Below are 18,305 nucleotides of genomic sequence, written 5' to 3'. Positions count from 1 at the left end.
ATGGTGAATGTAGGATCAAAGGGAACTAACCATTTACAAAGTTGGAATTAGTTATAGCCTCCCTTTTTCTGTATTCTGTATGATGTCTAAAATGTGTGTACATGAGCAGTCTTTCTCTCTCCCTCTGAACTTTTGTTTTCCTCTTCATTCTTTTGGAATTTTTATTATCTCTTACCTCAGTCAAAGTCTTTTTTAATTATTTCTTGCATATATGCAGATTTTTCTCCTTACTGTCCTAAAGTCGACTGAATTTGTATATAATTAAAACGGATTTTATTGTGGAGAAAAAGGAAGTTAATAGTTAACTTCAAGAAAATTCAGACTTTAAACATCTGTATGTAATTATTTCAATTGTACCACAACCTTTTTAATGTCCAATTGCCTATTGACTCTCTGTATTTACATGGACTGACCAAAATATTTCAGCGCCCTGTTATCTCAAAATTAACTTTCGTCCACCAAAACTTCTCTCAATACACTTTCTTTACAAATGCACGCACGCGCGCATACACATACACACAGGGGAGGGAAAATCCACCTGTAATTTTAAAAAGTGTTGCGATTTCAAGCGATTACCGACAGTTAATTTTTGTGTTAATTTTTTAAAACACTGCAGTCTGTTTACATTTTCATCGCAATAAAAAGGTCAAAGACTGAGCACTTCTAAAAACAGCTCACCACAATCGTTTTTGACATAGTCTTGAGACTAATCTGAGTATTGCTGAAATCATCTTTAGAGGGTTAAAGCAGTGTCAGTCTACACACACAGAGAGATGGAGAGCAAGTTAACACACAGCCGGACATGCCAAAATAAAAGCAGATGGAGGAGACGAGTGGTCACATAGGCAGGGGTCACATCCGCGGCAGACATCGAGAAACAAGCGACATTTTCTGTCCTTTTTCTTCAATCATTCCAGGCTTCTCCGCTGATGTAAAACAGGTCATCCACGGCTGTACTTTAATATCCTGTGTGTGTACAATCTCTTGATCAGCTTCGTCACAGCTGTGGCAAATCCTCTGTAACTGCAATCTCCTCTGTGTGCCTTCGATCTTTTTAATTTTGTGAGTGTTGTAAAGTATACATTGTAGGCTGAATGTGGTGCAGGATGTCTCTGATGAGCTTCTTACATTTATCTGAGCTCCTTTTCTTCGTCAATGATTGTGTCAAGAAATCAGTACTATATTTTCAACGTTAGCCTCATAAGGAGCTAAAAAGATTTTTTTCAAAGAAATATAAGGAAATGTATATATATATATGTAAATCTTCATGATGAAGAAAATTTTTATATCAATATTAACTCTTAAAACAAATTTTACTTCTTGTAAAATCGACTCTTAAACGAGAGGCACATAGCTCGTACATCGAAATGAATAACAAGCAAATGAACAGAAAAAAAATGGTTGCGGTAGGCAAGGACCGGTTTAATTTTTAGGTTAAATAAAAAGCTAATTTTGATGCTGGAGAACAATGCTGCACGGAAACCCTGCTTTTACAACAACTCTGATTTGCATTTAAAAATTTATCGAAATTTAGCCAGGACATTTTCGGATATCCCTTTGAACAAAAAAAAATATATTTCTCTCTTGCACTTTCCTGTATGCAAGACCAGACCTGTTAAGGTTTTTAACCCTTTCCCCGAAGACAAAACAATTCTTGTCACGCAGTTTTACAGAGTACATGAGCCAACGGCAATAGCAGTTACAGAGATGTAGAAACGAGACATTCAAATAGGCAATAACAATTCATATCTTCTCCTTCCTTCCTTCCTTCCTACCCAAATAAAAACACCGAGAAATTATTGTCAGTCACTTCTTGCTCGTTGCTTCTATTTCTGTGACTTTTCTCAGGCATTGCATGGGCATAGGTTGTTTGTCTTTGGCAAGTCACCGAGAAACGTGTGTTGCGCTAATCCTGCAATTGAACGAAAAAAATGTAGATAGAGTGTAGCTAAATTTTGTAAATGAAAGCATGCATTCTGGAACATGAAAATAGTGGCTTAAATAACAGCGAGTGACGGCTCCCTCTCTTCGTGTATTGCTAAAGAACAAAATTAAGTCATTCGTGAATGTAATAAGAATCGCAGCAGCACACCGGCACCACCGGTAAGTTACTAAACAAACAGTTAGTATGCCAAAGAATGCGATGTCGAATAATATTATCATAGAGTAGCTTAGATGTTTATGTAAGATTTCGTATTCCCACGAGTCGCGACCAATCACATCAGCGTCAATCCTTTTTTTTTTTTTAACTGCAGTGCATTCTGGGACATGTTTTCGTTCGTGGACAAGTTGAAGGTTGAAGATGTGACCTGGATGAAACCCAAGATGCTACAGCGCCACCTACCGGCTTACATGTAAAAAGGTCAGCTATTGGCTAGAGCAGAGTGTTACAGCGCCACCTACCGGCTAGAGCAGACTGGAAGCCGGAGTTGTAGTCCAGGGCCACCTCGTTGTGGACGTAGTCGGGTCTGGTGTCGTTGTAGCCGTCGTTGAGGATAGGACCTCCCACCAGCCCTCCGTACAGGATGTGGGGGCTTGGATTGTCTGTATTCAGGTTTCGCTGATCGCAGGTAGCTGGTGGGTCGGGACAGGACCTACAGATATCGATAATTCAAAAGATTTTGGGGGCAAGCGAACTTGAATCCTTCGCCTGTCATCCAAGTGTTAATTAACAAAGCAAAAATAATCCAGTAATTGTGTTATAGTCACGTGCACACCCACGCTATAAACTTTTGAAATGTATTTACGCTGCTCTGTGGTGGGGCCTCAGAGGGTACTTGTTCCCGTAGCCGATCTCGTAGCTAAAGCAACCGCCGTCATGGGGATTGTCGCCCAGTATGTAGTTGATCTGCTCCGCGGCCCACTTCCGGTTGACCTCAGGGGCAATACCGTCTTCAGCCGCTACTAATGCCGCAAAGGCGACGTTTGCTGTAACAATGGACAGAAATCTCCGGACTGAGTGCAGAATATAACTGAACTAGTTACTTCTTTCTGCCTATCGAATGATCGCCCGAGGTTTATGATTTGTAAAAGACAGGAAATCAAGCTGGAGTGCAATAATGGCAATGGATAATGGCAGCCGGAGACTGGGGACTTTTTTGCGAAGAAGGAAAGGAAGAAAGTATTGCCCATATTATTGCTGACACCTTCCGCTTTATTCTTCCAGCAGGTTGTGTTGTTAAATCGGCAGGCACTTAGCAACTTGTTTCACTGTCTTCCATTTTCATGGCGCATTATATCATGTTCTTTTCTATCCCGATGGAAAAACCTGGAAAGAGAAAGCTTCACGTGCCATATCCTAAAATCTTAGTGTCAGGTGAGATATGAATCAACCATTTATGAGTTTTTGTAAAATGTGTTTCACCTGATACACCACCGAAGTAACGCTGGTGAGTTAGAAAAACAAGACGAGAAAAGGAGAAAGAGAAATATAAGAATGTCGGTGAGACACTTCTAAACCTTGAAGGTCTTTACCTGGGTATCTGAAGGCTTGCTCACCTTAAAGTTGAAGACCTTTTAACTAGGGATCTTATACCGCGTGTGTAATGGCATTTTCACCTGCGTGTCTGTTGGATCCCCAGTAGGTTTGTTCCGACCAGGCCAGGCCGCAGGGTGTGTACTGTACAAAGCCACCCGGCTGCCAGCCCTTCAGGAAGCTTCGATATCCTCCGCGTACATGTGCTTCCCTGTGGCCTCGTACAGCAGCAACTGGAAGGAAAGACGAAGGTAGAATGAGTGCACGCGGCGGCCAGAACAAAACCCTTATATTGCCATCAGAAATGATTAACTGGCAGTAACTTCAGACCTCTGAATGGCGCGATATGAAGCGGGTGACAAACTGAATACAAATTTCCAACCAGACAGACAAACTGAGATGATGATAATAATAATAATAATAATAATAATAATAATAATAATAATAATAACAACAATAACAACTTTACATTGCAAGCTGCTGTCTTATCTGCCCAGGAAAGCTCCTTGGACGTGGTGTTCTCGCGTTCACGCTCCGCCTGGTACAGGTACTTGTCATCACCCGTTGCCTTGAACAGCCAGACACCGGCCACGCACATCTCGTCCTTGTCGTTAGTCGATCTACAAAGGAACTGCAAATTATTGTGTGTGTGTGTGTGAGAGAGAGAGAGTGAAAGCGACTGCAGTTTTGTCCATGTGTATGAATGTGTGTACTCACCTGCGGTGTCCGTTAAGGCTTTTCTTAACCCGATACATATAATCAAATATGTGACTTTATTTGACAACATTTGTATATCACCGTTATCCTCTACCTCTTTGTAAACAGAAAACACAATTTACTCTAGTGCTTACCTGTAGTACTGCTGTTGAGCGGCGCTAAGTGTGTTGGAGTATAGCCCTCGGTTGTTTACAGCGAAATCATAGATACTCTCTGCAGTCAACAAGAGTTCTCTGGCGTATTGGACATCTAGAAAGAAAGCAGTACATAGTTCTCGTGTGTTGCAAGAGCTCCATCTCCTCTTCTACATGCAAGCAGTAATACACTATCAATTTATGCAAGCAAGAAATCACAGGTCGGAAAAGTGGGACTTTTACCATGGGAAACACTTTATGGTAAATATTAGGTTATCTGGACACTGAGGCTTCCTCAACGCAGCTCACACCAGCACCAGCAGCTATACTAAAAACAAAACAATAAAAGGTCTCTTACGGAAAATTCCCAAAGAATATAAAACAAAAACAGTTTAACTCTTGTTTAGCGGTGAAAATATTTTTCCAAAGAATACAAAACAAGACATATTTTCAAAGTAAATAAAAATAATCCAGTCGCCCATCGCTACCTCCTTTTTCTCTGAATACAATAGATCCTGCTGCCAGAGCCGCCGCGTAGTCTGCTGCTACGTCACTTCCGTCGCGATTAACGCCGATCTTGAGGCAAGGCCGTGGCATGGTCATGTCTTCCGGTCTTCCCCAAAACTGATGGTCTATATCTCCGTCACCGACCTTAAAAAGCGAGGCCGGTAGGGCGACAAGTTGAAACAACAAAATTTTTACATGATTGTAATGAAAGTTTTCGTCCTGATGATTTGAAAAACCAATACTTAAATAAATAACAATAGAGGGATGTTGATACTAACATCTTGAAAAATAATTCTTGAAGCTACAAACTATTCTCGCCTATTTTCTTTTACTTAAGACCTTAGTACTAACATGCAGGCTTTCCAAATGACATCTGCAGTGTTTGTATGTATAAGGAATACAAAACATGTAAAACTATATAGAAAATGATCCTAAGTCCCCTTTGTAATAATCTCTGCACATTACCCATAACACCACCACCTCTTACAGTACATCCGATACCAACTCCTGTGTTACCTGAATGACCAGCTCTTCGCGAAAGGGATCCCACGAGTTCACCATGTAGTCCAGCCCCCACTTGCTGATGGTGTACACGTCGTCCAGTTGCCCGGCGTAGACATACCCGTCCCTGAATCGGACCACCCCCCACAGCAGCATCGTCATGGCGGCGCCGAAGGGGAAGCCGAACTTGACATGGTCACCAGCTGCCGTACAGACACATCTTTTATTTTACACGTCTGTGTCCATCTCTCTATCTACATACTTCTCAAGAAAAAAATTATATAGCTGTTCATGTGTGTGTGTGTTCTGGATTGCAAGTAACGAAATCCAAGTAATGAAAACAAATAATATAAAAAGAAAGTAGTCTCACCATCGTAGAAACCTCCGACCACACAGTCAAGCAACGCTGAGTCCTTCCTCCAAGGAACTGGGTTATTCGCCGGAAGTTTTCCCGATCGTTGAGCGTAGTAAAACAAGTTTGATAATCGAAGGGCTTCGTTGTATCTTTTTGGAGCTGGGACAGTGAAAGAATTATCGCTTTATGAAACTTTGGAGAAAATGTTAGTGTACTGCAGTGAGGCGAACTCGGTTTCAAGAGCGACTTAGGGAATCAAGATGGATGGTGTCAATTCATCTCGGTTTAATGAAAACTTTGACTTATTCAACCCGGTGTCTATATTTTTCCAGTTAAAGAGGGGCTTTAAGAAGGAATAAAGAACACTGGGAAGTATGGTCACTCACGTGGTCCAGCAGGGGTCGAGCTGGCCTCAGGTGCACGTCTCCGCGTGTCACTGGCACCAGATTCTAACCCTCGAATCGGTTCTATCCGGAGGAGAACCACCGTCAGAACAAACACCAACATCGGCGCCATCATCCTTTGAAATAAAACCACAACAGACTACACTCTGCAAACTTAATCATAACTAGGATGTTTCCCCAGTACGTCACTGCATGGTGTACGCACACAGTTGTCCATATGCACACGTCACGCGCTTGTTCTAATTCATTCACACACATCTACTTTGTACATCGCAGTTTTAAACAAAAAAAATCAGGGGAATGTTGGTTGTTGAAAGGAATGAGGGATTTAAAAATAGCAGCAGATGAGGGGGTGAACGAATCGCTTATATTATGAATTAAAATGAATGGTTGAAACAAAATAAGCAATAAACGTGTGCATACCCACCCTCACACACACCACTACCGCACCACACTACACTACACGTACAAAAATTATATCGAGAGAGAAGGCATAAAAATATAGTAATGTGCAAGACACACTTCGTTAGTGTCAGAAAATATATCCAAGAACATTAAATTTCATGGAAGCATGTACAACTCGTTCCCTTCGCAGTCTTATCCCACATTGAACTCATATGTCACATAAAATTTCTTACTGAACCTTACCTGATATTTGTAATCCGCCGCTGCCTATAGATTAATAAAACATCTCTAAGATATTTATAAGCGGACTTGTTCAAGGATCCAGCTTATCGAAGTATGTCACCCATGTTCACCTTCAACGTAATCTTCACATGGGGACCGAACAATTGAACAGGGGGCAGCAAAGGTGGTCGCAACTAGACATGGTCATGAGGCACAGGTCAGGGTCGTCATCTGTTAAAAGACGACGACGTTCACATGGACGAAGAAGAAACAATAAGAACAGAAAACACATACATACATATCGTGACAGTGAACTTACTCATGCCTTACGCACACATGCACTCATACCCAAGCACACACACAGACAGATTATTGGCATTGTCTTTTATTTCAACTTAGTCAACCTTGTAACTGTAGGTCATTTTTGGTGCCAGCACTCAGTTATCTCAGGAATATAGGATCATGTGTGCGTTTTTGCTTTCTGTTGACGATGCAAAGATCAACGAGAAAGTTCTTCGGATATTTAATAATAACTGTTTTCCTCTGTTTATTCTTTGAGCAAATCCATGGTGTGCTGAAATTTCCCCCTAGTCGATCTGGTTGTTGGAAATGGGTTGCTGACTCCAGCAGTAGCGTAGGAAGATGACTTTTCTGACAGTGAACGACGTCCACATTCTTGTTCAAAAGAGGGTTGGGATGGTAAAACAAATTGCGAGAAAAGACGTCTGTGAGAGCATTTATGTCTCTAAATTCTAAAACCTCATCCCACAACCACCTAAAATGGGATTTTTTTTTTTAAGAGGACTCCTTTACCTTTTACTTGGATATAAATGCTAACGAATCACGTAAATTACGTTAATCACACATTTCCAAAAAATGTTTTTGTAATTTAAAGGGCCTGTTCTACCATTATGCAAACTAGGCACTGAGTGGGGAATAGGGTCTATATATTTTTATTTTCAAAACGACGAGTTATGTTTTGGAAAAATAGTGTGCTGGTCAGCTATATGCACATATATTTGCTGTCCACTACAAATAGTGAAATAATGATCAGTTAGGCTTAGCTGTATTTTATACTGCAGTGCTTCTGCTTACGCAAAAAATTGCGTACAGTACGCATTAAAAGTTCGGAGGACCCCTTCAATTTTCGTCAATGGGGTCCCCTTCAAATTTGGGCGAAGAACAGGGACCCCTTAAAAATCTGAAGGGGTCATTGGGATCCCAAAGAATTTAGCCTTAGCAGAAGCCCTGTACTGTATTTTATATTGTATCAAATGAGGATTTTAATAATGACCATAGGTTTACATAACACCAGTGAGGATTGTCGTGGTGTGATTTGCGAACACACACGCAGCAATGGAAGCTTTTCTCAAGCCTAAAATTAATCAGTTCTAATCTTCATTGTCCGACATAAATTTACTGTGCGACACCTGTCTCTCAAAACTGTATTGACTTGGCAACAAAGCTTAGCACCGTATGCTTTCTGTCACCTTACTCCATATCAGCTGAAAGGTTCAGCTACTGCTTTTATTTTATTTTTTGTTCATGTCTGAAGAAAACTCCATGTCTGTCCGTGAGTGTGCGTTCCGCTCTTTTACCGCGGAGGTAGTTATGTTCAACCGGAAATTGGCGGCTGCTCTCAACTTCCGGTTTATCCGTTCTCCGTTATCTCATCTAAAGATTTACGAAAATTTTAAATTCCTTAAATTTCAAAGAAAACTTTCTTGTACTTTAACGTCATGCGAGTGATTTCAACTTTTGCTTTAGGAGCTGTCTATTTCATAGCTTTATTTCCCTTAATATTTTCTGAAGATTTATACAAGATTTTAGGTGTTCGCAGAGGTGCTTCAACACAAGAAATAAAAGCCGCTTATAAGAAACTTGCCAGAGAATGGTAAGTAGCAAAAACTGGTGATAGATCCCGCCACTAAAGGTATTGTTTTATACAAATGATTATAAGTTGTAAGTTGTACTAAAGTGTAGAGTCATTATAACCGGAAAAATTTACCGGCAGTCTAGCTGTGTGGAGGAGAGTCCAGAAAGATCGAAATATTTCCAGTTTAGAACTTGGTTATCATTTACATCCATAATTCAAGAAAATATTTTAGTTTCATTTCATGTAAAGAAGTTGCTTAACACAAAGCTATGAACCTTCAGATTTAGCAGAAATTAAAATCCTGATGTATTAATCAATTTTTTTTTCATTTCAGACCTTTATATGTATGTTATCAAATTCTGTAAGAAATTTGAAATATCATTAAACAAACACTTCACTTTATACGTTTGCTTTTTTATATTTTTCTAGGCACCCTGATAAAAATAAGGATCCAGATGCAACTGACAGGTTCACGAAAATCAACGAAGCATATGAGGTACCTTAAGATGCCAATATAGCTTCAGTCTGAGTATCAGCAATTCCTAATCACTAACCTTCTGTTTTGGTCGATAGGGTTAATTAAACTGTTTCTTTGTTTAAAATTGTTTATAATAGAAAACTACAGCTTTTACTTGTATATGGTGTGCCATCTTAATTTCCAGTTTTACATAGTATTTCTAATACTATTATATATACAGGTTGTAATCATTTTTAAGTTCTATGGTTTATATTCCAATCTTGCATTCTGAATGCCACCTATGAGAAAGAAGAATTTTTAAAGGTCAAGCTTTGTATTTACAACTCAAATTATCTTTAACTCAATCAAAACTTTGAAACTGACTATTGACAATCAAGATGTACAACCTAACATCCTGATCCTCGAATGTTAATGTTAAAACACATGCATATATATATATCGTGATTGTGTTAAAGTTAACTGCATATTATATATATATCAAGGTTTTTTAATTATTATTTTTGGGGCACCATTATTAATTTCCTTATGTTTAGAAACTTATCTGATCTAACAAGTAGTATACAGCTTCAGTATTAATATTATATAATAGTAAGTATTCTTAAGCACTAGATAAATAAAGCTTTATTTCCAGAGCACAATGCATTGTGTGTTGAATGAGAATTAAATAGCAACAGAGCCCTAGGTTTAAAATGTGGGAACTAATTATAATAATATGTTAATTTGTATAGTGCTCTTCTCACCCTTAAAGGCAGACTCAAAGCGCTTCTCTAAAAAAAAAAAACACACATAAACATAATAATGGATGCTGGTCTCAAAAGCAATTGTTAAATCAATGAAAAATAGCTGAATTCTTGTAGTAAGATCATCAGGTTAGTTTTACAGTCGTTGAGAAATAGCCAGATTTTGAACTGAATTATTTGACTTTATGTTGTTCATTGTGTCTCAGACACTGACTGACTCTGAGAGGCGAAGAGACTATGATAATTTTGGCTACACATCAGCTCAAGAAAGACCTCAGCCTAGGCAACATGACTTTGGATTTCCCTTTGGTGACATGTTTGGTGGTGGGTTTAGTTTTGGAGGTGGTCGACAAGCCACATCAGTGATTGACAAACATATGACAACATTAAGGTAAAAGAATGAATATATATATTATTTACTTCTAATTTTTTGTTAACTTATGCATTTATAATGGGCTTTATCTGATGTCAAAAAATTCAATTTTTAAGTGAGAAACATTTCTTAATGCCTTTGGTGTGACATGCCTTTGTGAACATCTCTGTTCGATATAAAACTCTTCTATAGTATATTCTTTAATGAAATAATTGAGTTGCTTTCCTCTCCTTGAAAGTCTTTATTTAATTTCTCAGAAACTTTGAAACTAAACTTCAGCCAGGAAGCCAACATACCCCGTGTTTTATTTATGCATTTGGAAACTTCTGCTTCACCTGCATGCGTATGGACCATCTCCTGGAAAAATTCTTTGAGGAGATGGAAAATGTTGGTGAGTGCCCAGAATATTTGTTGAATGGATAATCATTCCACTAAAGGTCTTTACAGATTCTTTAATGCCGTTACTTTGTTCATGATTGAAGGGAGATAACTTCAGAATTTAGCACGCGAAAGGTCTGTCAGGAGTCTTCTCCCTTCATTCTTTTTTTTTCACCATATATTTCTCACAAATTATAGCTGTTGCTACACACACTAAAAGAAAAACAAAGCAAAAAAAATCAAGATCATAGCATATATATGATAGACTGAGGCTGCATGTGTGATCCAGTCAATCACAATGATCAGGTACATAGTAATGAAATTACTCTCTTTTTTTCCTCTTTCTCTCATCCTCCTTTTCTCTCACACCCACATAATGTATGAATATAGAGGGTGACTATGATCAATTTTCCTTGTTATACATTATTTTAAATGAAGCTGTTGAAATTTGTTGGGGGTTTTTTCCTTCTATTTCAAACTCTTCTTACAGGTTTGTGCGTGGCTGCCGTCCATGTCCATCGATCTCCTGATCTTGCCAACCATCTTCGAGTGACCAGTATTCCTGAGCTGATGGGGCTCGTTAATGGGCGAGTAATCTACATGAAGTGGGATACTCTTGCTCTGCAGGACTTGCGAGACTTTGTGAGACACCTTTTTCCAAAAGAAACTCTACCAATGGTGAGCTTTTAAGCTTGATGGGGGAAGACCCTAAGCAAATGTTTCTTCCATGTATGTTTACTTTTTATCTGAGAAATACTCTTATGTTTACATTATAAAAATGAAATTTTCCTAAAATTTTATTCTGAATTTTTTTCTTTTCTTTGGTGTTTATAATTATTTTAAATTGGTAATGTTCCCTCACGGTCTTTTTTCCAACATGCTCTGTTACACATCTTGAATATATAGCTAAAACAACTAAGGAATAAACGCACAAAATTTTGCATTGTCATTAATTGTACAAGCTGTTACTACTTAAGTGGTAAATATGATAAATTAGTGAAAGCAATAGTGTTCATGGGCTCCTTACCCACTCCAGTTTATGTGACATAAACAAATAGGTTTCTTGACTTTGAGTGCTGTTTTATCACGTGGGTTGTCTTTCGTTGAAAGAAAAAAATCATCTTTGAAAAATTTTAACTTTTTCCTCACCTGTTTTCTGACTAACACACACAATCATATGCAGTATGATTTTACTTTTAAGATTTTTTGTTTTGTTTTTTGGGTGGGGGGATTAACAGAACTAACTATATCCAATGAAGAAAAAGTCTGTCGGTCTAATTACCATTTTGTAAGTACTGATAGACAAGTTATGAGATTTTCTAGTGTGCCTATTTTTATTTTCCCAATGATCAGCTGAAAGACGGCAAAGTGGATGCTTTCCTAGAAAACTGGCAGAACAACCTGGTTAGTGCCATCTTTTTTTCACCAAGAACTGAACCATCAGCACGGTTCCTTGCACCAGCTTTCTACCACAGAGATCGCATTGCCTTCAGCTATGTGTCCACATCCACAAATGATGCCCTAAAACTCATGGAGAAGTTCAACATCAACAAGCGGCGGGAGACACTACTTATGTTTAATGAAGATGCAAGTTCTCCTGTAGCCACTATCAGTGTGAGTTTCCTTTCTACTAATTTGATCTTAAAGGTTGAAGTAAAAAAGGGAGGAGAGAGAAATAATGAAGAACCTTAATGATATTAGTGATGATGAGGACAATGATGATGTTAAAATTTACTCAAGACATTGGTTGGCTTTTTATTTCTTTGCTGGATTTTTTCTGTATCCCTGTTTCACATTACTGTTGATTGAAGGTCATTTAGAAAAGTATGTTTAAATTTTGTTAAAGAATGCCAGTATCTTCTAAATTTATGTTTATTTACTGTGCACTTGTGAGATGTGTGCACTATAGCTACTGCTTGTGTCAAACAGATGCAACAACTGCCACGCTCCACTGTGGAAGAGGTCATTTCAGCCAATCGATTCCTCTCCCTGCCACGACTTTCATCACAATCAGTGTTTGAGGAACTGTGCCCCAAAGAGCCGAAGCTAAAGAAAAGGAAGTGAGGGAGATAACTTTCTTTTGTTCTTTTAGAGTCTTGAGAGCAGTACCGAAAATCTGTTTGGTTTAAATCTGGAGTCTCACTGTTATATTTACTTCAGCAATTAGTTTTACTTTATTAAGATTATTCATGTATCAAAAAACTTTTTTGCTTAGAGTGTTCATTGACCCTACCCCTCCCCCAGCACTTCTACATCTCTTTGTTTCTGTAAGAGGCCATAATTGTTTTGGTGTTATTGTCTGCTTAGTGGTATATTTACTAACTCCATTATGTCTAGTGAGTGCAGTTCCTATAAGCTCTTCGGTGACCTTACCTTGGACTTTGAGGACTAACGGCTATGGCCATTGAGGGCCATTATTGTTGTTTGAACAAAACTATGGAGTTCTTATAAATATATTGCTCTGTCACTCTGTCTATTCAGATTATGTGTTGCTTTGGTGACCAAGAAGGTGCCAGAGCATGATGTGCACCGGGAAAGATTCCGAAAGTTCGCACACTCTGTCGCCTCGCAGCTTGCTCCTGATCGTGTACGCTTTGTTTACTTGTACGAGGAGGTGCAGCAGAGGGTAATGCAGGCCCTGACTAAAGGCAACATGACACGAACTGACACTGTTCTTGAGGTATGCAGCAACAGGGATTTGTGGGGGATGAACAAAACAGGCTCTATACTAGTTCTTGGCTGTACTTTGGTCTTTCATTAGAATTATTATGTTACCATGAGAGATTACAATTGACAGTTACATATGCAACATGTTTTATAGCTGCATTATCAGTTTTGTGATTAAGGGTTGGGGTGGAGGGGTCAGGGATGCATGTGCACATACTTTTTTCTCACTCACTTTAGCATACTGATTTACTGACACAGGGTATTGACTAGAGTCAAGTGTTTTCACACTTATTAGGAGAGAGTTCAGTTAATTTCAGCTTTTAAAAGCTTGTATTTTTTTTTTCTTTCTTTATGTACGTAGTCCATTGGATTTCATGGTGTTACAGGTAGCCATACTGTGGCATCTTGATGACGGCCGTGTGAGCTATGAATTTTTGGAGCAAGGGTGGAACCTGCAGGAAGATGGTCTGGTTGTGTCCAGAGAAGCTTTGACAAAACGGTTGACCGAACTTCTCACCTCTGATCACTTACTGCCATACAAGGCCATGGTGCCAGACTTCTACAATGAGCATGCCCTGGTGAGCAGACCTACCTTGTCTTATTTTAACCTTCAGAATCACATTTTACATAGGCTTTAGCAAAATAAAGACTGGTCATTTTGATAAAGATCCACAAAGATATTTTTAATGGGTTCATAATAAATGCTTCTACAAATGCATAGCAATACCTTTGATTTTTTTCAGAGTCTAGCAAAGAGGATGTTCCTTAGAGTTGTGGACTGGGCCGACAGAGGTGTGGTTTATCTTGGCAGGGTAAGTTTGGAGTATCCATAAAGTAAGAGAAGATAGTCTCTTGTTCTTCCTCTCCATTATAACCTACTTGTTCACCATATTGAGAGTTCATTATACCCATCATACTGAAAAACTCTGGTTCCCTATAGTGCTGGCCTGCACTGATGCTCTGGGATATTAATTCTCTACAGTTAAACATACGGAGTGAAGAAGTTGCTTGGTGGCTGAGCAAGTAACAGTAAGGTGTCCAGAAAGTGTTTGTGGCTAGCACTTGAAATGTGTTTGGTTTCTCCTTCCACTACTTTGGGAGATTCCAGTCTGGGTGCTTCCTTTCCTGGACCTGACATCATACTTGTATCTTTCTTCTTTCACATTTAAGCGAAGTCTTGACGTTTTAATACATACTCACAGCAAGCAGTGGAAACAGACATTCTCTACATCGAGGCTGTCTTTTGCAGGTATCATCCGACAACGTGGGTGATGACGATGATGGGAATAGTAATGGTTTGCGCAATGGGCATTTTTATGAAAAAAATGGCCGATATGGAGGAAAAACAGGTGCAAGCCAGGATGAAAGCCAAGGAAAGACAAACACGACCACCTTCAAGGTAGCGTCACATTTAGGATTTTGGTCTTTAGAAGCATCAGAATATGCAGATTTGTGGTTAAATGATGTTATTTCATGCTCTTATCTAAATGGATGCTAAATGCATTGTGTGCACATGTAAAACAGCTAAAAATGGCAAACAAGATGATGAATCAATAATGTGGATCACTTTTAATCAAGTGGATCATCAACTTTGTAAGGCAGTCTGAGAATCAATATGATTACATCACTAAGGAAAGAAGCTGCTTCACTTTTTTTTGTCTTGTCCTTATTCTTATTCTTACAATCACCCACAATAGGTAAGAGTGGTGAGCCCTGTCAGCTGCCACATCTATCCTTGTGCTTACCCTGACAGGTGCCGTTCAAGGGACGACTGTCCTTTTTGTTGTTGCCGCCTTCTCTGTTCACAAATTATCAAAGTGCATTTTTTTTTAAAGAGTCAGCAGAAATATGGTATGTAATTAGCTTGATTTTAAATTTAATCCATCTTAAACACAGCACACCTGACAACCAGACTATTCACCTGTATGAACTTCGATATGAAACCTTCATCAATCTTGTGAAGAATGCAGACACTGGGCTCACAATTGTTGTTCTGGTGGACGAAGAGAGCAAGCCACATATACTGCGGAAGTTTGCCGAGATCATGCAGCCATACTCTAGGTGACATATGCTCTTTATTTTTGTATAACATGGAACTTTGCAAATATTCTGTTTAAGCAGCATTAAAAGAATTCCTGCATTACAAATATGATGGAAGGTTCTTTTCAGGGGCACTTAATAATAATAGTTGACTCGTTTCTTATATATGGTCTTCTTTCCGTAATATTGCCTCTTTTAGTAAACAATCATATTTTTCAGTATGCCTAATCCAAATCCTACTGCCTACTTGCTGCAATGTTCAATATTGTCACTCCCATGCAGATATAGTGCTTTGACATTCGGCTTCATGCAGCTGGAGTATTATGTGTCATGGTATCAGCACCTGCTGGAAATGAGCATGAGTTTCAAGGTTAAGCTGGATTCTATTAACATCCGCAATTGCATCGGCACTGTTCTAGCCTTAAATGGCTATCGCAAGTAGGTGGCAATTACAACTCTTACAGATAAAATATACAAACTGTAATGTGTGTTTGTGCATTACATGCATGCATATTTACACATACCAAAAAACATATGCATTATCACTAGTGTTGGGTGCGGGAAATACACTAGATTTGAGACAAAGAAATACTTCCTTTCATTCTGGCTGGTTTTAACCATGTTACTAGAACAAACATTTTTACTCAGCACTTGCTTTGCAAAAATTAAAAGAAACTGGTAAACAAGTCAAAAGTTAAGCTGATTACACAGCTTACATCAAGGAAAATGTACCTGACATTGAGCATCATTTTACAGGTACTTGCATCAACAGTAAACATTTTGCAAAGTTTTGGGGGTATTGCTTTACACATACTGTTAACAGATGACATTTTTTTGTTTCTTTAGTTCTTACTTTGCAGATATAGAAGGTAAATTATTTGAACCTGAGACTGATTTAGTCTTTATATATTCAGGTACTACTACATCTACCATCCACGAAGAGCTCAAAAGTGGATCCGAGCGCAGAATAAGATAGTGCAAGCAATGGGATTCATGGATTCAGATTCAGATTCTGAACCACAGAATCAAGCAGCTGCGGACAATGATGATAAACTATTTCTAAACGAAGTCTTGTCTGGACTATCACTTTGGATGGATCGAGTATTTGATGGATCTGTGCGGAAAATTCGTCTTAATGAGTGGCCAGAAATGGCACCTTGACACTGCAGAATGGTCTCAAGATTGCCTAACGTGTTCCATGAAAGCATTGTAAAGTCTTGACATTTTAAGCACATATTTAATTTTAAGCACAGATTTTTTGGCAAACCACTGCCTACTTTGAAAAAAAAATCTAGTCAGGGAAAAGCAGTAAATACTGGTGAAGCAGTTTTCTTAGCTGCGTCAGTAGAAAGACTTAACAGTTGATGAGTGTTTTAACTGCGCTTTATCAGTTGTTTTTCTCCAATGTAGTAATTTCTTAAAGGATACATGTTATGTATAGTTTCACTTACTTTTGAGGTTTTCTGTGATAACTGCATGTTTTGGGGGATACAATCACTACTTACTAAATTTTATAGCACATGTTGTTTCATACTTGTATGCAGTGTATTTCATATAATTATTTTAAAGACAGTGGCTAACAACTTTTTAAGTAGGTCCTATGGGATGTTTTTTGCATTTTCCTCCACTCCAAATATGTGATCTACTGAGTAATCTAATTGTATGATTATAATTTTATTATTAAAATCTGATCTCTTTCCCTAAAATTAACATTAAAAATAGATAACATCATCATTGTCACTTGTTGCAACCAAGTGATGTGTACCATAGAGGGCTACAGCTGTGCCCAATAATCTTTTTATCAAATCCTTGTCAGTTTTTCTTCCTGCGTGAGCTGCACATAAAAGTTTACATTTATGTATGTTGTTAGTTTAAAATTTGTGACTTGACCTAGCTGTTCTGTGCATGTTTTGTGGTATTTTTACTAGTTGAAACTTCACTGACATTCATCACATTTGACCTCGTTATTTACAGTTCACAATGTATACTATTCTAGATTTTCCAATACAATCACTTGTTGTTCTGGTCCGTAAATTGTGTTGTGGGCATCAAAGCAAAAACATTGATCATACAAAAGCAATTTGTTTGATAAATGCTTACATTGCTGTGAGTTATTCACATGATTTCTCTGGTAATCGGGCATGTTATTTCACTTCAGTAGAAGACTTTGTAGAATTGTCAGATATTGAGTCCATATGTCTGAAGTGAGGAAGAACAGCATGTCTGTGTGGAAGGGTTTTGTGCAATGCGGGGGTTAAGTTCATACATTTTCTCTTCATTTGTCCTCTAGGCATCAAAGTGTTCATTAGACTCCCCCCCACCCCAAGCAGCTTGTTAAAATGAGCAATAGTCTAAAGGTAGCTGCAAACCATGACACTTGATGCATCGTATTTTGAGTGACTATTAGGCCATTAACAGCTTGTTTTAATAGTACTTGTTGACTTTAATAGTCAAAAGTCTAGATTTGGTATGTGATCTCCACAAATAGTAAATTGCAGGTTAATGAAACTCTGATGTCTTGTCCTGATTTCCTCTTCAGCAATCAACCTTGGTTAATGACTATTAAAAAAGCAGTTCAAGTTGTGAATCTGTTGTATTATTGCCAGATATTTATTGTGACAATGTTCCTAATTTTACAATTTTCAAAATAAACCTTTAAATGTTATACGTTTTCATTACAACTTACTGAAGTCTGTGCTTGAGGACACAAATCTCTGTGTGTGGTGATAAAATGTTCTAGAATCCTACTCATCAGAAACTAAACTTTATTCCCTTTCATCAATGCCTTGTTTCTCTTTAAAATGTTATGCCATCACAAATTTCCTTTTAATCAAGTCCATTAGATCAGATACTGTCAAAACAACATTTATCTTCACAGCTTAACCCATTCATTGCAAACCCTAAGTTTCAATCAATGAAACTGCTGAATTGCACACATGATGCATGCAAGAGTGAGTCATCACATTGTCCTTAGGGCTAAATGAACCCTGACCAAACAAATTTTCCATGAGCTGATGATAGCGTACATTTTTT

The 18,305-nt window shown here is 38.3% G+C and overlaps 2 protein-coding genes across 2 annotated transcripts; one reads left to right on the top strand and one right to left on the bottom strand.

The window, feature by feature from the left end:
* Nucleotides 1–1,401: 1,401 nt before the first annotated feature.
* Nucleotides 1,402–6,873, bottom strand: LOC112555813 (endoglucanase E-4-like). The gene is made up of 11 exons (XM_025224341.1): nucleotides 6,742–6,873; nucleotides 6,076–6,209; nucleotides 5,705–5,848; nucleotides 5,350–5,537; nucleotides 4,815–4,977; nucleotides 4,327–4,441; nucleotides 3,950–4,095; nucleotides 3,559–3,708; nucleotides 2,748–2,928; nucleotides 2,404–2,594; nucleotides 1,402–1,912 (listed from the first exon to the last, which is right to left on the bottom strand). The coding sequence occupies exons 2-11, from the start codon at nucleotides 6,206–6,208 to the stop codon at nucleotides 1,845–1,847; spliced, it is 1,479 nt and encodes a 492-aa protein (XP_025080126.1). The 5' UTR covers nucleotide 6,209; nucleotides 6,742–6,873; the 3' UTR covers nucleotides 1,402–1,844.
* Nucleotides 6,874–8,346: 1,473 nt separating this feature from the next.
* On the top strand, nucleotides 8,347–17,937 carry LOC112557387 (dnaJ homolog subfamily C member 16-like). Its single transcript, XM_025227203.1, is given in 15 exon segments — nucleotides 8,347–8,614; nucleotides 9,026–9,092; nucleotides 10,021–10,205; nucleotides 10,445–10,578; nucleotides 11,056–11,243; nucleotides 11,919–12,179; nucleotides 12,495–12,625; nucleotides 13,047–13,245; nucleotides 13,619–13,810; nucleotides 13,976–14,044; nucleotides 14,482–14,550; nucleotides 14,552–14,631; nucleotides 15,129–15,293; nucleotides 15,555–15,710; nucleotides 16,187–17,937. Coding segments are annotated over 15 exon segments (2,298 nt in total). The 5' UTR covers nucleotides 8,347–8,459; the 3' UTR covers nucleotides 16,434–17,937.
* Nucleotides 17,938–18,305: the final 368 nt, after the last annotated feature.

Source organism: Pomacea canaliculata, linkage group LG2 (genome assembly GCF_003073045.1).
Source record: "Pomacea canaliculata isolate SZHN2017 linkage group LG2, ASM307304v1, whole genome shotgun sequence".
NCBI lineage: Eukaryota > Metazoa > Mollusca > Gastropoda > Architaenioglossa > Ampullariidae > Pomacea > Pomacea canaliculata.
This window is presented reverse-complemented; position numbering and strand designations above follow the sequence as displayed.